Raw genomic sequence first — 23,485 nt, 5'->3', positions numbered from 1 at the left:
AATTCTTCTGTTGAGCTGGGTTGCCTTTCAATATCCAATATTTGGCTTAATCTCCCCAGCTGCCCACCAAGGTCTCCTAAGAGAAGGGCAATTAGTTTTCATAGCATCTTAACAAAAACATTTAAGAGACAAAAGGATAGCATATACCCTAAAATCAAAATTTTAAGTATCAATATCTTGGTTTCCCTCTTTTAATAACCTACCCTGGTTTTTTAGTTGAAGTTCATAACAATTTACGTCATGTCTATTCTTTTCTAACATGAATGGTAGTTCTACATCAGGCAGAAGAGAAAGAGCCTTTAGAATATCTTTCTATATATAAAGCAAAATCCTAGCCTTTCAATTTTAATAACCCAAAGATATATGGAATGTGTGACAATTTATTCAAGGAGAAGAGTAAGTAGGTAATAATTTGTAATAATGGAATTATTTTAAGCCCTTTTTAATAATGTTGCAGCCATATGAAGACACAGTCACAACCACCAAGGTAGAATTTACTAAAAGCAACAGATGGTGCTTGACAGGCATACATTTCCCCCCTTCATTTAAAGAGAGAGAGAGAAAAAAAAAGGAAATGCAAAAATAAAAGCAAGAGATAAACTATTTTGATTATTACCTTTCTCACATTTCTTTTTGGAAGCTGACGAAGAAGGAATCATAGGTAATTTCATCAACTCTGCACGATTTGATTCATTCAGTAGGTAGTGGGACTTATAGGCATATGAACTGAACATGGGGTCTGAATGGTCCTGAACTATCAGCCCTATACGAAACAAACAGAAAGAGATGAGCTGCAATGAAACTACCCATGATTCCATGAGGGGAAAAAAAAAACCAACAACCCAACACCTATTATGTAGCTGTGCTAAAAGTTGGGGGGAGGGGAGAGAACAAGAAGAAAAAGAAAGATCTGACAGAAAAGGCTTGCCAGAGTTATTACAGGGAGTTTGAGCTACTCAGTGCCTTATCCCATAAAAACCTACACATCCAGAAGAAAACTAAAAACTAATTTGGAGATGTAAACTGCGTTTGATGTCATACTTCAAACCCCCTATGGAAGACAAAGCTACATTCCTTAATATTCACTAGTACTATGATGACAATCCAAAGAACAAAATGACATATCACTTAATAGCAAATAAGTTATTTACACAACATGGTAGAGACACTGATCCACCTTCAACGTGTCAAGTAGTACCGTATGGCAGAACTGAGTCTCTCCTCTTCTCAGTCGTAGCTTGAGATATACACAAGTAAACTCTAGCTTTCTCTACCAGATAATGAAGCTATTCTCTATCAATATGATACATGATTTTAAAGGAGCCATAATTTGTTGAGCTTCACTAAGGTAATGCAAACCATTTACATTTTTTCCCTGTCATGATATAAAGTGATTACTTTATATCATGGGTTTATAAAGACACTTCTTCTGACCTATCAATCCAGCTATCCTATTTGGAGGGAAACAGAAGATGTGCTTTAACCCACTTGTGACACCCACTTCTCCTCTCCTTCCCATCCCCTTCCCCTGCTGTTGAGTTCACTACAGGCCACTCCTAAACCTAGGGAGGTGTGAGACCAAGGAACATTTCTGTTTGGTGACTAGACAATTGACAATGATCTGGACTTTACAATACGGATCATGACAGCAGTTGTATAGCGATTGTTTTGAGAAGAGGCAAGAGTTTTGTTTTTAAAGGGGTTACCATTTACTTTTTGCCATGGGTGTTATTATCTTCATTTGGTGCAACCCTACACTGAGAAAGATTCGAGAAACATCTCCGACCTGGAGGACAGAATGGAACTTAAAATTGCTAATTGGTAATAGCATAAAAATCTTCTAAAGAAACTTATATAATGTCAAATGAATTTCATACATTTAAAAGAGAGAAGCAGCGTAGTGTAAAAAACAGTGGGTCTGAAATGAGAAAGATCAGGTACAAATGCTAATCCCTCTAAACTTCTGTGACCTGGGGCACCTGGGTTGCTCAGTGGTTAAGTGTCTGCCTTTGGCTCAGGTCATGATCCCAGGTTCCTGGGATCGAGCCCCCGCATTGGGCTCCCTGCCCAGTGGGAAGCCTGCTTCCTCTCCTACTCCCCCTGCTTGTGTTCCCTTTCTCGCTGTGTCTCTGTCAAATAAATAAAATTGTCAAAAATAAATAAATTAATTAATTAAAAAAAAAAAACAAAACTTCTGTGACCTTCAGGTTAAAAATGATATAATCTGTGCTTCAGTGTTCTCATCCATATAAAATGAGGAAATAATTCCTTAAGGCAAGTGTGACAACTCACTCGGATAATATACCTAATAGAGCTTGATTTACAGATACAAAAAAAAATTGCTATTATTTATTAAAATGAAAAGAAAGCCCTAACCTACCTTCTCCTTTATAAATTACCATTACAAAGAAAGAGAATGTTAAGTAACTTTATTTTACAACACCCACAGCTGCCCCCACCCCCGACACCCACCGCTGCCTGCCCCCCCGGCTGTCCAGATGGAAGGAAATCCTAAAGGATGTATGTACACTACACTGAAACATGACTGAACATTTTCTATGGCACCACGAGGGTCAGGGGAGGAGCAATGTTCCTCTAAACCTTGAAACATTTCTAAAAACATTTCTAGATATTCATGCATCCTTAAGAATTAGATGGATGATTTTAAACAACCAATAATCATGAACTAAGAGAAAAATCCTTTGTGAGAGGGAAAAACTCCGTATAAGTCAAGAAACAAAAGCAAAACAAAGTTTTCTAATACCAAAACACACATAATTAAAGCCTCCTTTTCTATGTGTGCATTTATTACAATTAGATCTCTTTTTTTAAAAAAAGGAGACCTCTGTAAAAACTGATGAGAGAACACATTATTTACTTGTAAGAACTGTTGACTTAAGCCTTCTCTAATCCCAACATCTGATCTATTTAGGATAAATTTCTATAAAATGCTGGAAAGGAAAATGAAAGTTTCTGTTTACTGCACAGTTTCATAAAATATTTGGGAATTAAATAATCTTGATTATGCCGCCATTTAAATACAGTATATCTTTCAGATATCTGTCAAATTGGTAAGATGCAAATACAGATCCTGTAAAACATGAGTTTTCCCCTCATTTCCATTATTTCAAGCTTTTAATCATAAGGCATCTGAATCAAACTTAAAATGGTTAGTCTTTATAAAACTAGGTTCCTTGACAATCGGCCATTTTCTGCCTATCTTAAATTGAAAATACCTGTTTTAAAGGTTTCCCAATTGTTGAATGAAAAGAAAGTAGTGGTTAATAATCTGATGGTACCTGATTCAGAATGCACTCCAAGTAAGCCAACATGATAGTTACAAAGTTGACATTTAAGATGTTGGCTCAGTTACAACACTCTCCAGCACGCACAGCGCGCGTGCACGCACGCCCACGCACGTGCACACACACACCCCCTACTAAAAGTAATATTAAGTGCCCAGCAATGTAGAATACAATCTTTACAAAGCGATAGAGACTTCATGTTATCACGGACACTCATCTGTTTAGTCTCTAAAGCCAGCCGTTCAATTGATAATTCACTGTTTCCATACTATCACTTTCTTAGGCATGGGGAGATGGTAAGGACACCAGCGGTGACTTTTTCTTTCTTTTGACTACTTGAATCCTTTCTGCCACCTGTCATAATGTGGCACAGAACATTTCAGACCTACTCCTCCATGTACCAGCCAGGTTTCAGAGCAGAATACAGTTTAATTGCTCTATGCTCTAGTAAAGACAGACACAGTGCTTCCCCTCTCCCGGCAGACAGCCCCAGGTGCTGACCGCAAACGCTGGCACACTGAAAGCAGCACACACAAGGGACTCAGCTGGCTGCCATTTACTTCATCTTTTACTGCCAACCTCCTCTGGCTATTTTTTTTATAAACAAAAGACACAAAACCAAAACAAATCAAGATCTGTCACACTACCTAAATTCTATTTTAAAATACCTTATAGTACTTTCATCAAATTAAAAGAACTATCTCCTAAAGCAAAAAAACAAACAAAACCAAATAAAACTAAAACCAAACTGAACAGCTCATCTTCAGTATAGTCTAAGTATAATTTAATAGGCCTGATATGCCATGGAGTCCTTTCAATTATTTCACACTAAGGTAAGAAAACTTAGCACTCGTCTTTAAAAAAAAAAAAACAAAACAAAAAACTGCATTAGGGGATAGTAGTTAATTTCTAAAATGTTTAATAAAGACTAAAAAAATGTTTTATTATAATACAGCTGAGATACTCTGTAAAACTGAATACTCTGTGTTCTATTCAACTAAAGAAATTCTATTTTATATTTATCACGAGCCCAAGTTCACTAGCCCCCTCAGGGACACAATATTGTTTTTACTTTATCAATCTCTGGGCATACTTAAATATCAACAGGTGGCAAGTAAGAAAGCTTGTATTGCTGGCTCTTAGCTAACACCACCACATATGTTTTCTTGGCTGTATCCCATCAGGCCTTCCTCAATGCCAGGCCAAAACATGATAAAATACAACATAAACAATTAAAAAATAAATGTGCTCATCCTGCCTTCCAAGTGAAATCTCAATCAGCTGAAAAGTCTGAAAACTCTGGATTAAAAAATATGACATGGGAAGAGTCTACTTGAAATAGAAGAATTTTTTGCAGAAGGGACTAGATTAATATTTTGATGTTCCATACAGGAACACTAAGAATTTATCTGTAATTCTAAGTCATTAAAAAAAATGCAGATTATTAGCTTAATTTAGAGAGAATTAATATTCTAACAATTTGAATGTTTAATGTTATAAAAGGGACGACTGAAAGTGTTGATCTCTCAGGGATATTACTGAAACTCCAGTTTGATGGGGAAATATGCCAATGAGCTCAAAGAGAAAGGACTGACACTCACCTCTCGCACAAACGAAACAAAAGCCTACATTTATGGCAGAGGAAGAACTGCTGCTCCGTCTGGAATGATTACTGCAGATGAGAACGTAGGAGGACACAAATACGCTGCCGGCGGCAATGCAAGCATCTCCGGAGTGATAGGCTACTGGACATCTCAAACATCGCATCATGCGACCTGTTTAAACACAAACCAGAAAAAACAAAATCCACAGAATTAGGCACCCGATGGATATGAGTATTTTGGAGTTGGGCTCTGTTGGGTTCCATGTGGTGCTGTTACAGTTAAGATAATATTTTTCTCCACACGTGTGTTTCTGTCATTCCTACGCAGGACCCTAAATGCAGTGCCCATTGAGAGATCATTCAAGGAAAAACTTGCTCGCTCCAGTGCTGGAGAGATGGTGCTCTCAATGTCACCTGTGAAAGAAACTCTCAAGGGTAATTTTGAACATATGGAATTTTCTTCTCATGCTCTGAATTCGAACCTCATCTCTACTTATCACTATTGTGGCTCAACGGCTGTGTCTACAGATGCATGGAGGAGTAATACCTAATACTCTTCAAAATAATTGTTTTATTTAAAACAAACAAACAAACAAACAAACAAACAAACAAACCTTAGTCTCCTTTTTTTAGCTCTGTTTTACCTTTACTTGCTTTGTAGATGTCTTTCTCCACGGAACAGGCGGAGCAACAGTGCTGAGGACAGCGGAATCCTTTTGATTCAAAGATGGCAGTGGGGAATTTGCGGACGCAGGCTTCATGATAAAATTTCCCACAAGCACCAACAGAGCAACGCTTCACGTCTGTACCAGACACTTTACATGAAAAACATGCGTGCTGCCCTGAAAAATTGGTTGAGGAACACGGATTAAAGAAAATCTGATTAAAGCATATTCTTTTTAAATCCAAACAGCTAATGACATCAAAGAGCTACTCCCCAAAGAAACTCTACTATTATGTACGAGAATTTCACATACAAAAAAAGGCATTGAAAATAAATGGTTAAATTAAAAGGTTACTTGTTTTGATTCATTTTTTAATTTTAATTTTAGTTAGTTAACATACAGTGATTAGTTTCTGGAGTAGAATTCAGTGATTCATCACTTACATACAACACCCAGTGCTCATTACAAAAAGCGTCCTCTTTAATACCTATCACCCGCCTAGCCCATCCCCCACCCACCTCTCTCCATCACCCAGCAGTTTGTTCTCTATAGTTAAGAGTCACTTATGGCTTGTTTCCCTCTCTGCTTTTTTTCCTTTTCCCCCTTCCCATATGTTCATCTGTTTTCTTACTTAAATTCCACATATGAGTAAGATATTTGTCTTTCTCTGACTGCCTTATTTAGCATAATACACTCTAGCTCCATCCACATTGTTGCAAATGGCAAGATTTCATTCTTCTTGATGGCTGAATATTCCACTACACGCACACCCCACATCTTCTTTATCCATTCATCAGTCGATGGACATTTGGACTCTCTCCATAGTTTGGCTATTGTTGAAAATGCTGCTATAAACACTGGGGTGCATGTGCCCCTTCGGATCCGTATTTTTGTATCCTCTGGGTAAATACCTAGTAGTAGCAATTGCTGGATCATAGGTTAGTTCTATTTTTAACTTTCTGAGGAAGCTCAAAACTGTTCTCCAGAGTGGCTGCACCAGTTTGCATCCTACCAAGAGGGTTACCCTTTCTCTGCATCCTTGCCAACACCTGTTGTGTCTTCTGTTGTTAATTTTAGCCACTCTGACTGGTGTGAGGTGGTATCTCATCATGGTTTTGTTGTATTTCCCTGATGATGAGTGATGCTGAGCATCTTTTCATGTGTCTGTTAGCCATCTGGATGTCTTCTTTGGAAAAGTGTCTATTCATGTCTTCTGCCCATTTATTAACTGGATTATTTGTTTTGGGTGTTAAGTTTGATAAGTTCTTTATAAATTTTGGATACTAACCTTCTATCAGATATGTCATTTGCAAATATCTTCTCCCATTCTGTAGGCTTCCTTTGAGTTTTGTTGATTGTTTCCTTTGCTCTGCAGCAGCTTTTTATCTTGACGAGGTCCCAATAGCTCATTTTTGCTTTTGTTTCCCTTGTCTCCGGTGACATGTCCAATAAGAAGTTGCTGCAGCCGAGGTCAGAGAGGTTTCTGCCTGTGTTCTCCTCTAGAATTTTGATGGATTCTTGTCTCACATTGAGGTCTTTCATCCATTTTGAGTTTATCTTTGTGTATGGTGTAAGAAAATGGTCCAGTTTCATTCTTCTGCATGTGGCTGTCCAATTTTCCCAGCACCATTTGTTGAAGAGACTTTTTTCCTAGGGGATACTTTCCTGCTTTGTGGAAGATTAGTGGACCATATAGTTGTGGGACCATTTCTAGGTTCTCTATTCTGTTCCATTAATCTCTGTGTCTGTTTTTGTGCCAGTACCATACTGTCCTGATGACCTCAGCTTTGTAATATAGCTTGAAGTCCTGAATCATGATGCCTCCAGGTTTGTTTTTCTTTTTCAGTATTGCTTTGGCTATTTGGGGTCTTTTGTGATTCCGTACAAATTTTAGGATTACTTGTTCTAGCTCTGTGAAAAATGTTGATGGTATTTTGATAGGGATTGCATTAAATGTGTAGATTGCTTTGGGTCATACAGAAATTTTAACAATGTTTGTTCTTCCAATCCATAAGCATGGAATGCTTAAGAGGTTATTTAATAAATTTGGCTAGAATAATTGATTTGTAAGAATAACTGATTATCAATTTGGAGATAAGGCACTAAAAACAATGTAGATCTTCACTTCTCACCCTATAATAAAATTAATCCGTAGAAAACCCAGAACAGAGTTTTTCAACATATGCGAGCTGAGAGTGGGAAGGTCTTCCCAACCAAGAATAAATAAAAGAAATTACCAAAGACATGACAGATTCCATTAGTCACTTACAATTCCCATATGTAAAACAGACATAAAATGAAAACTCATCATCCTAATACAAAACACAGAAAATTACAGCTACACATCTTATTCAAACTGCAATAAATCAAGAACAAAGAGAAAATAATATTACCCACAGAGAAGATGATGACCTTCAAAGAAGCAACAGTAAGACTGAGAGCTGACAGCAAAGGAAAAATGGAAGTCAGAAAACAATGGGATGTTATCTCCAAAGGGCTGAAAGAAAACTGTTATTAAGCCAGCATTCTTTTTTTAAAAATAATATTTATTTTGTTATGTTAGTCACCATACAGTACATCCCCAGTTCTTGATGCAATGTTCCATGATTCATTACTTGCATATAACACCCAGTGCACCATGCAATATGTGCCCTCCTTAAGCCAGCATTCTATATCCAGTGAAAGCACTCTTTCTGAAGAATGAAGTGAAATTAATATACATTGGGGAGGATTAAAAAACCCAAAAGTTGTTTTTTGGAAAAAAAAGATTAATAAAACTGATATCTCTGGCAAGAGTGACTAATAAAGGGAGAAAAGTCACCAATATTAACAATATGAGAAATGATACATCACTACAGATCTTACAACTATTAAAAAAATAAAAGGGTATCACTACATTTTTTCCAATAAATTTAAAAATTTACAGGAATGGGTAGATTCTTAGAAATGCATAATTACCAATACTTACACAAAAATAAATAGAAAATATGAATGGTTCTATAAAGTAATAAAAAAATGGAAACTATAATTAAAAGCCCTCCTACAAAAAAATAAAAAATAAAAAAAAAAATAAAAATAAAAGCCCTCCTACAAAGAAAACTTTAAGCTCAGAGGGCTCTACTGGTCAATCTGCCAAACATTTAAAGTTAGAAATCATGTCAATTGGAATAGAATAGGTGGAAGAAAAAAAAAAAAAAAAAAAGGAACAGGGCAGATGTGGAAGGAAAAATACATGCCACAAAGATGACAAAGGATTATGTGTTGTTACAAAAAGAGTTCAGATATGGAGAAAATACATGCAATGTATAAGCAAAGGTAACAGAACAAGATTTATACAGAACTATAAATCAATACAGAAACAGAACAGCATAATATAAAAGTGGGCAGGGGCACCTCCCTGGCTCAGACAGTAGAGCATGTGACTCTTGATCTTGGGGTGGTGAGTTCAAGCCCCACACTGAGCCACAGGGCTTACTTAAAAATGACGGACTGAATGAATGAATAAATAAAGTGGGCAGAATATGAAGAGGCAGTTTACAGAAAGCAGAGAGACAAAGAGCCAACGAACATGTGAAAAAAACCCCTCAACTTCACTAGTAATCAGATAAATGCTCATTAAACCCAAGTAACATTTAAAAAATTCATCAAATAAGAAAAAAGAGTTTGATGATATAAACTGTTGATGGGGTACAGGAAACAGGTCCTCTATATATATCACTAGTAGGAGTTCAGGTTGGAGGGAACTACCTTAGAAAGCTACATGGCACTATCCACTAATCATACATTCACTTTCTGTGACCTAGAAATTCTGCTTTTGCTGTCTACTGTAGGGAAGACTTGTACATGTAAAAGGCTGTTGACTGAAGCACTGTTTGTAACTGCAAAGAACTGAAAGCAACTCAAATGTCCTTAATAGGAGAATAGTTAAACTATAATAAATGTATACTATGGAACACTGTGTAGTAATTAAATAGAATGTATTTGTATTGACATAAAAAGAGCTCCAAGATACTGCAAAAAGCAAGCTTCAGAACAATACATTTTTGTTACAGTACACACAAAAATGTTACATACACACACACCTGCCTGAACTATAGTTATATTTTCATAAGGCGCTATATATATATATATATATATATATATATATATATATATATACAATTCGTGTAAATAGAAATGAATTTAAGATACTAACAAATGCTAAGAACATCTTTACCACAACAATACACAAATGGAATGAACAGATCATTCACTAGAGACTCAATAAAATACAGAAAAACATGTTTAGTTGTAAGCAAAGAACTGCAAATTATAACAACAATTTGTTATTTGTTTTGTTAGTCTTTGAAGGTAATTGTCTTTTCTGTGAGTAATTTTCTCTCTTATTAAGATAGGAGTTTTCATTGTGTGTCCATTTTACATACAGAATTTCAAGTGATTATTTAGTGGCTATTTGGATATCATAGTGTTCAAGTCTTTGCCCATTTTTCTTATAATGCTATAAAAAATCTGAAAGAAAAAAATGGAATAGTTTTTTTTAATGGAATAGTTTTTTGTTTTTATTTTTTACAGAAAGTTAGATTTTATTTTGGAAGTACCTGACCTTTACAAATTGGCTGAATTATAAAAATTCTTTAAAATTAGTACTGACAATTGTGATGTTCAAATGTGTATTTTTTAAACTGGCTTTGTTGTAAATAAAGTACAGTAGGGGTTTTTTTGTTGTCTTGTTACAAATACATAATTTCAAATTATATATATATATATATTTTTTTTTTTTTAAAGATTTTATTTATTTATTTGATAGAGACAGCCAGCGAGAGAGGGAACACAAGCAGGGGGAGTGGGAGAGGAAGAAGCAGGCTCATAGCAGAAGAGCCTGATGTGGGGCTCGATCCCATAACGCCGGGATCATGCCCTGAGCCGAAGGCAGACGCTTAACCTCTGTGCCACCCAGGCGCCCCTCAAATTATATATTAACATGTATGTAGATATGAAAGCGATAGTATTGTTTTAAAAGTAACTTTTAGAAATTTAAAAAATTAAAAGAAATTATTATTTTTTTAAAGATTTATTTATTTATTTATTAGACAGAGACAGCCAGTGAGAGAGGGAACACAGCAGGGGGAGTGGGAGAGGAAGAAGCAGGCTCCTAGTGGAGGAGCCCGATGTGGGGCTCGATCCCGGAACGCCAGGATCACGCCCTGAGCGGAAGGCAGATGCTTAACGACTGCGCCACCCAGGCGCCCCTAAAAGAAATTTTAAAGGTTATGAGGTTTGACTTTACAGCTTTGCCAAAATGCATAAACTGTCCTATGTTAAAAAAAAAAAAAAAAGGGCTTTCACTTGCATAATAATCAAAATAGGACTAATATAATTGAAAAGTGTCATAACCAGTGACATTGTTACACTAATAGCTTAACTATCAAACTCCTTTGAGACTTAAGTTTAGAGCCCTAGGACATGAGTGCTTCTAATATCCTCCCTTCTCAGTAGGACATTGTCTTCATTTAATTAATAAGTAAACTTGATTGTTATACATTTTATTCACAAGGTCAAATGAAAGTTCTTTCTTTCCAAAAATCACATTTGTCTTAAACAATAGTAAGTGATAGTATAAGAACTTACCAGGCATGTATCCTATAATACTTTCTACATAAAAAGTATCTGTCTTTTGATAAACACAAGAAAACTTTCTAAATGACCTTAAACAATGGTTTGAAATTTTTACTCCTAATCTGTTGGAAGGGTAACAAATTAGTATCAAAGTAAGTTTCATGTAATAATAAATCAAAAGCAATTTTCTAAATATTTTATTTATTTATTTGAGAGAGAGAGAGAGAGAGAGAGAGTGTGTGTGTGTGTGTGTGTGTGAGCAGGGGGAGAGACAGAGGGGAGGGAAAGGGAAAGAATCTCAAGCAGACTTCCAGCTGAGTGTGGAGCCCAACGTGGAGCTCAATCCCATGACCCTGAGATCATGACCTGAGCCAAAACCAAGAGTGGGACGCTCAGCGGACTGAGCCACCCAAGTGTCCCCACATGCAATTTTTAAAAAATTAAAAAATAAGTGTTTTTTAAACTGTGGTTAAAAATATATAAAATTTACCATTTTAACCATTTCTGAATGTACAGTTCAGTGAATTAAATACTCATTATTTTGCAATCATCACCACTATCTCCAGGAGTTTTTCATCATCCCATCCTGAAATTCTATACCCATTTAAACAATAACTCCCCATTCCTCTCTGATAAAAACTAATAAAAAAAACAAAACAAAAAGAAGACAAAACAATAACAACAAAAAAACCACCGTGGTACAAACTGTTCTACTTTCTGTCTCTATAAATATGACTACTTTAGGTAACTCAATTAAGTGGAATAAAAAAATACTTGTCCTTTGTGACTACCTTATTTTATTCACAGTCATGTCCGTGAGCCTCATCCATGTAATAGCATGTATTAGAATTTCATTTTTTAAATTTCATTTTTTTTCATGTTAAAAAACATTCTACCGCATGTACACACCACATTTTATTAATCCATCCATTCATCAGTGGACGCTTGGATCATTTCCACCTTTTGGCTATTGTGAATAATGCTGCAGTGAACATGGGTGTACAAATATCTGTTTGAGTCTCTGCCTGCAGTTCTTTTGGGTATATACCCAGAAGTGGAATTGCTGGATCATACAGTTATTCTATGTTTAATTTTTTAGGAACTGCCACAGTATTTTCCACGGAGACTATACCATGTTACATTCCTGCGGACAGCACATAAAGGTTCCAATTTCTCCATATCCTGACCGACATTTCTTTCTTTCTTTCTTTCTTTTTTTTTTTAATGATAGCCATTGTAGTGAGTATGAAGTGGCATCTCATGTGATTTTAATTTGCATTTCCCTGATTACTAATGGTATTGAACATTTTTCATGTGCTTATTGACCCATCTGTAGATCTTCTTTGGAGAAATGTCTATCCAAGTACTTTGCCCAATTGGGTTGTTTGATTTTTTGTTGTTGAGTTGTAGTTCCTTATACATTCCGGATATTAATCCCTTTTCGGACATGGGGTTTCTCCCATTTTGTGGGTTGCTTTTTCTGTCTGTTAATGATGTATCAAGTTTTTAATTTTGATAAAGTCCAATTTGTTTATTTTTTCTTTTGTTGCCCATGTCTTTGGTGTTGTACCTAGGAAATCAATCTTAAATCCAATGTCATGAAGCTTTTCCCCTATGTTTTCTTCTAAGATTTTTATAGTTTTAGTTCTTATGTTTTAGTCTTTGATCCATTTGAATTAATTTTCTATACTGTTGTTAGGTAAAGTTTCACCTTCTTTCTTTTGCATGTGGATATCCAGGTTTCCCAGCACTGTTTGTTGAAAACACTGTCCTTTCCCATTGAATCATCTTTGCACCCTTGTCAAAAAATCATCTGACCAAATGGTTGAATGTTTATTTCTGGGCTCCCTATTCTATTCCATTAGTTTATACTTCTGTCTTCATGCCAGTACCACATTGTTTTAATTACTGTAGCTTTGTAGTAAATTTTTATTTTTCAAATTTAAAAAATTTATTATTATTATTTTTGCTTTGTAGCAAATTTTTAAATCAGGAAATAAGTCTTCCAACTTTGCTCTACTTGTTTTTACAGCAAATTTCTCTTAAATTTTCTAATAGATGTGTACCATATTAGATTATATCTAGACTTTGTTGGCAGAATTCTGCTCTGCTAGGTTCTAGAGAGTTAGGAGAAAAGTCCTCAGAGTATTCTAATTCCACGAAACACAGTCCTTCCTATCAGTAGTTTATATCAGAGATTGCAATTTAAGTGCTTAAAGGGGCCAGGCAGATGAGGTAGATGACTGGAGTAATAGGATTTTAGAAAAGGGAATGGCAGGGAATGTGGGGGACCAGGAACGCGTGCCTGGTCCATGTTCACACATTGAAAACACATTTTGAAGGCCAAATAAAACAATGTGCAGATAATCTGAACCCTGAGGCTGCCAGTTGGCAAACTGTTCCAAAATTTTACTGCAGAGTCTAAATATGATAAATAATATTTTATACAGGGGAAAACAAAAGTTATATGTCCAAAACAGCTTTTATAGCTTAATTTTTACATGTGTATGCATGTGTCTGTGTTAGGATATATGACATATGAAATACAATGTTCACCCTACTTAATCAAGGTGGTAGAAGGCAACAGTAAAGAGTAAGGACTCTGGGGTTAAGCTACTTCCTGGGTTTAAATCCCAGTTTCATTATATGTTGTCTTTTGACTTTGGGTAAAGTGTTAAACTTTCTCTACAAATTGTTTTGATCGGTAGTAGTCTTTATGAGGCGGGGGGTAAGAAAAAATGGTGAAACCAAAGCCCCCAATATCTGAAAAACAATTTCCAGTAGGTGGACCTTTCCAATAAAAATATAATCACCATGTTATAGTCTGTGATTGATGCTTATTCCAGTCTGTTGAAGTCAAGGGACTTTAATCCAATTAACACAAAACTCTCAAACCCATCTAAAAAAGAATTCAATCTACATATTTTGCATAGTTGTTTTGATAAAACACAAATCCACAAATCCGTCTCAATGATTTGATAGATTTTATGGTAAAAGCACCAGTAGGAGGAAATTTGACGATAATATTGCTAACTACTCTTTTGATTTTAGGAATCCCAACCCCTGAATGGTCTTAATTTGTTGAAGTATCTATGGGCATGGAGGATGAGAGCTACATAAAAGTGGTAAGAGAATGAGATGTCATGGGGGATGCTGGCATGGCACATTCCTCCCTACCTGTCTTTTCGTATCTACCAAACTAAGTAAACTTACCGGTTTTACATTCCACACAGATGAACTTTCCATCAGGGAGTGATGCCAATCCCAGGCACTCCAGGTGAAAGTGTTTGCAGCACTCTCCCTCACAAGGAATCAGAGAGTCACCAGAGCTTTCACAGATCTGTAATATGGCAAAAAGCAGTAGTTCTTAAACTTTAGCAGACATTAGAATCACTTGGAGATTATTGGGTCCCTCTCCCACAGTTTCTGATTCAGCAGGTCTATGATGGGGCCCAAGAAATTGCATTTCTAACAAGTATTCTGACAATGCTGACGCTGCTGGTCCTTGGCCCTCACTTTAAGAACCACTGAAGTAAATTTTTTACTTTTATATTTTTTAAGTTTTTATTTTAATTCCAGTTAGTTAACATAGTGCTATATCAGTTTCAGGCGTATAATATAGTGATTCAACAATTTCATATATCACCCGGTACTCAGCATGACAAAAATAAAAAAATAGAGGAAGACTCTTATATTTAATAAAAAAAAAAAGAAAAGAAAGAAAGAAAGAAAAAAGAACCGTTGAACTAGATAACTATTTCCAGACCCAATATGGTATAAAGTTTAAAAGGCACACTAGATCTTCCATGATTCCTTCTTTGGAATCTGTAATACTTTAACTTTTCTTCACAGGGCAAAACAGTATTTTTCAAAAAGGGTACATATACATTAAAAAAGGTAATACCAACTTAAATTTAAGAAAATGTTTTTGAAATAAATCATCTGCCATTTACTTTTTTTATAAGTAAGCTCTAGGCCCAACGTGGGGCTTGAACTCACAACCCCAAGGATCAAGAGTTGCATGCTCCACCTACTGAACCAGCCAGACACCCTCCATTTACTTCTTATTAATAACTGAGTATCACAATGAAGACTGGCACTTGCACGTGCAGAAAAGAGCCAGAAATAGCTTTTACCTATAGCTTTAAAGTAATATAATTCAGAAAGATACTACTCTCCCCAGCAGGTTAAGTATGTTATTGGCGGAATATTATGGCAATGATTTCAAGCTGTCCGTCGCTTGCCTACCTGACACACAGTGTCCTTCTTACTGACTCCAAAGCCTCTTCTTGACAAACTTGAATCCACGGACTGCACATCAGAAACATCTGCATCTGCAGTAGCGGAAGGGCTATCTACTTGCTTTCCAAAGCCTACCTACGTGGAAAACATAGCACTTTTTAAGAAAAATGAAACAAAAACTTCCTCAAAGTGAGGTGCTATGAAAATCCTAGCAAGATTTGCTCAAATAAACCTTGATACCTTTTTTTTTCTTTCTAAAACACCTGGATACCATATGCCTGATATTTCGAGAGAAACTGTAGTTAAAATTTAAAACACAGAAACTCTGTTTCCGTTACATACCAGATCAGCAAAATTAAGACATTTGTAAATTACAAAACAACCAAAATGATTTGTTCCCTGAGTATTTAAAAAAAATCCCGATTTCCCCAAATAAGTCAGGCAAAGCATTTTGTTCATCTTGCGAAGCAAAAGAGAGCAAAGTGCCCCGAGCCTTGAACATATTTACCTGCAGGTCACTCAGTCCTCTAGAATCGGAGTCAGATGTGTCTCTGTATGCTGAGCTAGTCATTTCTACATCAGTTGAGGCGCGACTCCTTTTCTTTAGAGGTTTACAGGAATCTGAAATCTCGCTGGCACCTTAATACAACATACTGAAATTAATCCTAAAATAGTGCTTAGGGTTTGTTGTTTTCATTTTTTTTTGCGGGAGATTATTTCTTTCCCCAAACTCATCTGTAGTGTGGAAAAAGCACAGCTCTCTTTGTAACACTGAAGTCACACGTCAGAACTTCAGAAGCTTCTGACCTTCCTGATAGTGAGTGATTTAATTCACAACCGCTCTATTATAACATTTAATTCAATGCTCCTGCTCTAAAGCTATTTTCAGTCAACAGAGCCCGAGTTCCAAGCTAAAAACCAATTCTCATCAAAACTACAGGATAGCCGATTGATTTGGAGCAATCCAAAGAACCATTCAATTTGGAGGGGGAAGACATAAAACCCAACACACTGTGTAGCTTACAAATATGGTCGCAGAGACATCTCCATCTTGTTTTTATTAGGGATGTGACAAATCTTTGATTTGTATTCGATTCGTACACGGATAGTGCCATTTTCCCCCGAATTTTGCAATTCAGTTGATTATTGCCCCCCGCATAAATTTTGGATGTTCATAATTGTTCATCTGAGACTTCCTTGGTGAAGTGGCATTTATTGTGACCATTAACAAGTGCTGCAGCACATCTACATATGTCATGCCATTTAGGAGGCACATTGCTGAGGGTTGTAACGGACAATCAATGTTCAAGTGCAGCCAAATCACGAAGAGCTGGATGAGAGGCCTCTATGTGGAATTTGTGCGGGAAGGAATAAATATGAAAAAAAAAAAAAAGGCAGAGAATAGTGTGGAATTTTTTTTAAAACTGTGTGTAATACAAATCCAGCCAAAACAATAGTGCAAAAAGTTACAAAGCAACAATCTCTTGGGCTAATGCAGTATAGGCTATACAGAAACAGCCACGATGAAATGTGCAGATCAGGCACGGTGAATACCAGGGAACCAAGGAGACGGTTAATATTTCAACCCACAGTTTGTGTTTTGGATTTTTTTCCCCCAAAATTTCCATACAACAAACAGACATCTAGATCAGCCCAGCAAGCTATGGTGGAAGTGTGCAGTCCAGAAGAGACCACGGAGAAACAAGTCTCCTGAGGCCATGAAGATCCGCAACAGGCTGAGTGAGAGTAGCACTTGGTATATAGCCATGTTCTGTGGTGGAGGATGTGGGCCTCTTTAGACTGCTCAGATTACTGGAACCTTGTTATCACATCCCATTCTACAAGTTTTTTCACTGAATGTTTCCTTACATCTATAAATGAGGGTGCCTGCCCATGTTAACGCTGATTAAAAAACACAAGTACACAAATCTATCTCCTTCATTGCTGGTGTGTGGACCCAGAACACCACCACAAAGTATTTCCTTGGCCTAAAAGATCACTGGATTAACAAGGAGTTTTAACAGAGGAACAGGAGTGCTGTACTGAGAGGCTTTCGAAGGGAAAACACAGGTACCGCCATTTCCGATGAGTTTCTGAAAATGCTAGAAAAATGACAGACTGCCAAAGACAGCTGCCATGCTGTTCTCCATGATAACGGCACTAATATTAAAAAAAATAAGAGCTTTTAATGATTGTAATGTATACAGTTTGGGCTGTTTGGCAAAACCCTGCAGATGTGCATTAATGATGCTTTATTTAAAAACAAAAAACAAAAAAACAAAAACAGTCCATGTTGAAATTGATCAGTGTAAGTTAAACGGTGGTTTTTTTAGGCTGGACCCATGATTTAAGCTGTACCCATCCAGCTCAGACCAAAAAAAAAAAAAAAAAAAAAATCATCTGAATGTTAAAGCAATTGTTCAGAGTCTTGAAGAAGAAACCAGGCAGGAAAATGCCAATAATGATGATTGGCAAAATCAAAATTGAAAACAAAGAAACTGTTTATCGAGCCGCCGACAAAGAAATCTTGCATGGAGACTCCAAGTCTGGAGTTTCTGGGATGAAATTGTACAGGAATCTCAGTCCACAGTTTCCTCAATCGCTGCGGAGACGGAGCTGTCACTGAATCTGACAGAGCCCTGCACTCCCCGGTCCGCCGACCCTGTGGAATGGTGGAAACACAACGCAATCAGGCCTCCTAATCTCGCAGCGATCGCGATGTCTTTTCTTGGAGCTCCGCCAAGCAGTGTTCCCTCCGAGAGGCTGTTCAGTTCTGCTGAGGATCTCCACGGAGACCATCGCTGCAGACTTCTCCCCGAGAATGCAGAGAGGCTGGTGTTTTTTTTTTTTTTTTTTTTTAAATAATGCAATTTGCCCAGAGTAAACTACAGGTTTTAAATACAGTTTGAACGATCTCACCAAAAACGCACGAATCATGCTATGGAGTTTGTACTGTAGTCAAATTGCACACAGAAAATACGGATATAAGTTTAAGGTTTCTTAAACTTTGTGCATATCTCAAATAGATTTGCATAAGGTCATCTAATAATGGCCATAAATATGCTACGAATCATTTTAATTAAAAAAAAAAGATTTTACAGCACTGTCAAAATAAACGTGGCAAGATTTTTTTCAATCAGGTTGTCTTGTCTGATTTGTCATAGTCCATGTTTGACAAACATTAATAGCTACTATTCGGTATTCAGTCGAATACCAAAAAAAATGGATTCGTCACATCCCTAGTTTATAAACCAGTGAAACCCCAGAATCTTATGGAGAAAAGGTGGAAACAGTATCAAGTCTACATGGTGTTCTCCAATTTACCAAAACAAGTAAGACTTTACACATGGAGGTACAGAGTAAGATCAACTCTAACACACACACACACACACACACGTGCTCGCGTGCACACACACACACACACACACCAGGAAATACTTCAATTTCACACAAATTTTTGACTGAAGAGCAACAACAGTGATTTACAGAGACAAACAAAAATACGTGAAGTACAAATAAGTAATTCTTAAAAATTGGTTTTAATCAAGGAAATGCAAGGCAACATTATAATAACTCACCTTTCTGTAATCCAGTCTTCACTGTAGCCTGAGGAACTGTTTCAACCTGTTTGGACAGAAAAATATACCATTAACAAGAAATTTTTTTTTACACTTTTAACTAACAGAGGGAAAAAAACAGTACTTCCATCAATCTAAGTAATGATGAGTGATTAATGTACTGAAATCTGAACTCCGTCCCATCTTCTGGGTAAAGTTCTCTGTCTCAAGGTCAGGGAGGGTTTAAATCCTAGCTTCCTATGCTGAATTCCAAGTGACAACACACAGCCACATGCTCTCTAGCAAAGACTTTTCCCACCATTCCCTTGGTATATGAAGAGAACAAGAATCCTTTCTCAGTGTCTGGGAGGCAGGAGAGGGGTTGTTTCTGCAACCAGCCCCGATGTTGCTATAAACCCCTCCCGCCCCAAAGACGTTAGGATAAATTTTTACTTACTATGATACTCAGGTTAATGTAACTCACGCCACTTTAAGACCCTTCCGCGCCTGCACTCACAGCTAAGTTGCTGGGAATCAGGACCCTCTCTGTAGAGAGTGCTACAGGGCTCCATACAGCTGGAAGCTCAATACTTTTGCTGCTAGTACAAACTTAAGAAAATAAGTTTGTGATATTGCAAAAGCACTTTCTTGAGTGTCTTATGAACAGTGTCTTGATCCTACATTAGGAGAGCGAGATCAGAAGTTATTCTGCCAATGTATATGTAAAACACGTGGTAATTTGAGGCTTGAACCATTGGAATTAAAGAAAGGATGCTGTTTGGAGGAGTTCCTGTTTTAGCTATGAATTGAATTTTATGTTTCTTTAAGATGTGGTGAGATATGCATGTTGAAACACATTTTGTAAATATTTAAGGATTGTTCTAAGCTTTTTAAAAAAAATTTTATTTTTTTTACAACAGGTAAAAAACATACAACAGAAGCGCTTTTATAAGATACAATTAGTAATACAAATATAAAATCTTCTAAACAATCACTGTTATTGTTCTACTACTAACTATAACACAGTGGCATTAACAATTTGTCCCACTTTTTATACTCATTCTGCTTATTAAATTTAAACTGGTCACAGACTGAATTTGGGAACCAGCTGGAAAAATCACAACCTCGTTTTGGTAATGAATGCTATAGATTTGCAAGAACTTAGAAAGATTTTTTGGAATATAATTTCCTAAGTATGAAAGTTAATTATGGTAAATGAATGACAAATTAGTATATTATTTAAATTTTAGTTAAATGTTTCTGGGAAAACTGTTTTACATGCTTGGAGATACCATGAGCACCCACAAAAATCACCTTTTAAGTTTGGAAGTTTAAGTTATGAAGGAAATAATTTGAATAGAAAAGTCCACACTTCCATATTAAGTGGCTTTAAAAATATAAAGCTTATTGGAACTAATACTATTCAGAATTCTTTTTGTTTAATAGCAGCTGTCTGGGCTATAAAAAATGGATATTCTTCCACTTTAAAAAAAATCAAGAAAAATTCTTATTGTGAGTTTAATTTCAAGGAATACTGGTTTCTAAAAATTTCTTTGAACAGGTAATTTAATATGCATATTACTACGTTGATTACACTGGTTTAATACCCTTCAGTCAAATGTTCCTCCCCTTTTTTGTTTTTACTTAAATGGTGTTTCTGATAACCCAATCACAGGTGAGTGCCATTCCACTGGGAAAATAACATTCCAAAAAATCTGTGATACCAACAGAAAGACCAGATCATCTATGATTATCTGTGTCTTAAATATAACTTTCATAGTTAAATTATTCTGATTTGTTTAAAAAATAAAAACAATACATACCAGCAGCTTAAACAAAAAATCAAAATTTAAAAGGGCAGGGGGGACTCAAAGATGGTTCCAAATAAAAATCATGAAAACATGAAATCATTTTGCTCATAACAGAAATTTCAAAATAAATGTGAGGAATTCTTTAAGAGTCTTGTACCACTGGCTTCCCATCTCCTGAAGCCTGACTATTTTCTGTGAGAATGCTTGAAGCAGAATCACAGGGATGGCTGTATTAGAATTGGGCACTGGAACTCAACAGGACAGAAGCATAAGATAGTCCAGAAAAAGGAAACCCAGTTTGGGGAAAGTTTCTCTTTCTTTTAAGATACCATATAAGCTACAACATTTACAAATACAATGTTTTAACTCTCTACATGTAGGAAGCCAACCTGCTCCTTTTTGATCTTCTTCTTTGGCACAACCTCGGTGGATTTCTCTGATTCAGAACGAGTTCTAATCGATCTTCTCTGTTGCTTCTTTTCTACTGAGCCTAAGAGGTGATTTAAAGGAACAAACAAAAACTCATTTAAGAATGACTTGACATTCATGTAATTAAGATTTGACCCAATTCTCTGCTTTTCTTATCCATTACTTTGTTTTATAATTGTTTTGTTTTACTTTTTGGTCTTGCAATTATAAATCACTAAAAATTCAATCAGTACTATATATTTTTCATTTTAACAAATGAATTAAACTAATTCTATATGTAAGATGTTTAACGGTGCTTGGTGTACCTATATGAATTTTTGCTACTGTTACATTATTAACAACAACAGGGGAAAAAGGCACAAAGTGTGGCCAAAACCAGATCGTTAATTTGGATGTCAAGGGACTTGTTTTGCTTTAGAAATAATGAGTCACGAAAAACTTCAAAACAAGTTAGCAAGGTTTTTCATGTTAAACAGCAAAACAGAAACTAATAATATTGTTAAACAGTAAAATTCTTTGGAAGTAAACAGAAAAAAACTCACATGGACCCCATTTTGGACAGGATAAAGCTTAGAGTGAAGACCACAATTGGAAAGAACACTAAGGCAGGAATGATTCATCCTCAGTTCTGAGGAGGAATGATGCCTGCAGCGCAGCTGTTCTCCATCTTCTCAGCGTTCAGACCACCTACATGGTCCTTCCTACATAATAATCACTCTTCCACACCTTGCCACGGGAGAAAGCTCTTATCAAAGCAGGCAGAAACTACTTCACTAAAACCTTCCACATTACCTTTATATTTTGTGGTTTCATTGTTCTTGTCTATGTGTAAATGGTTTCCTTCACCTTAGTTCAAAGCCAACACAAAGAAGGATCCCACTACATCTGTTTTGGGGAAGAAGGATACTAATATATTGTTCCTGAGCTGTGATTTCTACCAGAAAAGTCACAAATGAAGGTGTTCGCTCCCTCCTTCATGCTCACTCTGCTTTTTACACTGATGGAAATGTTCACTAAGACAACAGATATCCTACCCTCACAGGCACCTGAGTATCCCAGAAATCCAGACTTTAGTACCTATCAGGGAAGAGGAAAATTAAAGCAGAATTGCTTAAAACAAACAAAATAGCTTTACTTGTTTTGAGGATGACAACGTAACTGTTCCATTAAGTACAGATGGTATTTGATCTATTATCTTATAGAAAATAAGGCAACAGGACTTCTTATAACTGTTCTGAAAGCTACCCGAAGAACACATGAAATCTACTACATTTAAAACCACTAAAAAGTACTGCATTTATGTCCTAAGAGAGAGGAGGTAAGCATCTCTGGATTTGGAAAATAGCTTGGAAATCTAGTATAAAGGCAAATACAATTCTTCAAATCACAGAAATTAGCAGTGCCACACACTCTATGCCCCCCCTAAATTTACTAAGGAAAGGCTCCAGAATTCTCCCTAAGTAGTTAACACCCCTAAGTAGTTAACACCAACTGAGATGATGATACAACTGGTTTCCGAAGGGAGATCAAGTCTTTTTTCTCACTTTTCAACTACTGAAGTTATTTCCACAAGAAGCAAAATGGTCATTTAAAAAGGCAAAATAAGCTCATCAACCACAGCTGGTAACCAAATTTAAACCGAAGTCAAAGCTTTAGAGCACTCATTAATTTACAACCTAAATATAGTGCCTGCCTAAAGAAGGAATTGAGCTTTTCCCAGATATAAAGAATTAGAACCTTCCACTTTACCTTTCACTTAAAAAAAAAAAAAAATCATAGCAAAACTTAAATCTTACAGTGAAAAGACTACATGAAAAGAAAATGTTCAGTAGCTGAGGGGAAGGGAAAAAATAAATTCTATTAAAAATAAAAGTATAGGAACATCTGGGTTGCTCAGTCAGTTAAGTGTCTGCCTTTGGCTCAGGTCATGATCCCAGGGTCCTGGGATTGAGTCCCACGTCAGGCTCCTTGCTCACAGGGAGCCTACTTCTCCCTCTGCCTGCCACTCCCCCTGCTTGTGCTCTCTGACAAATAAATAAAATCTATAAAAAATAAAAGTATAATATTTAAGATCAATCTAATATGAAGAGTTTACTTTCTCCCTAATAGGAGAAGGTAGATATTTAAATAAAGATCCCCCTAGGCTAAGTATCACACTTAAATCAGACAAATTACAACAGTTTAGTGTAAAGAAAGATAATAAAATTGATGTACCTGACTATGGAGAGCTGAGGCCAAAAGATTCTTTTAATCTTCA

General features: G+C 36.2%; 1 protein-coding gene across 4 annotated transcripts in view; it reads right to left on the bottom strand.

The window, feature by feature from the left end:
• The window catches only part of NSD3 (nuclear receptor binding SET domain protein 3), a 116,866-nt gene that overhangs the window by 26,384 nt on the left and 66,997 nt on the right, over nucleotides 1-23,485 (bottom strand). For 2 of the 4 annotated variants that reach the window (XM_026508329.4, XM_026508331.4), the window contains exons 8-15: nucleotides 21,189-21,289; nucleotides 19,010-19,055; nucleotides 15,940-16,070; nucleotides 15,438-15,566; nucleotides 14,403-14,529; nucleotides 5,553-5,750; nucleotides 4,907-5,080; nucleotides 617-763 (exon numbers count right to left, since the gene is read on the bottom strand). In XM_026508329.4, coding sequence (XP_026364114.1) covers nucleotides 617-763; nucleotides 4,907-5,080; nucleotides 5,553-5,750; nucleotides 14,403-14,529; nucleotides 15,438-15,566; nucleotides 15,940-16,070; nucleotides 19,010-19,055; nucleotides 21,189-21,289 — 1,053 coding nt within the window. Of the gene's footprint in view, nucleotides 1-616; nucleotides 764-4,906; nucleotides 5,081-5,552; nucleotides 5,751-14,402; nucleotides 14,530-15,437; nucleotides 15,567-15,939; nucleotides 16,071-16,471; nucleotides 18,094-19,009; nucleotides 19,056-21,188; nucleotides 21,290-23,485 lie in introns of those variants that run through there. The other 2 variants (XM_026508332.4, XM_026508333.4) reach the window with 2 other exon arrangements.

The sequence above is a fragment of the Ursus arctos genome, unplaced genomic scaffold (assembly GCF_023065955.2).
Source record: "Ursus arctos isolate Adak ecotype North America unplaced genomic scaffold, UrsArc2.0 scaffold_27, whole genome shotgun sequence".
NCBI lineage: Eukaryota > Metazoa > Chordata > Mammalia > Carnivora > Ursidae > Ursus > Ursus arctos.
The sequence above is the reverse complement of the archived record's forward strand: the minus strand, read 5'-3'. Positions and strand labels throughout refer to the sequence as shown.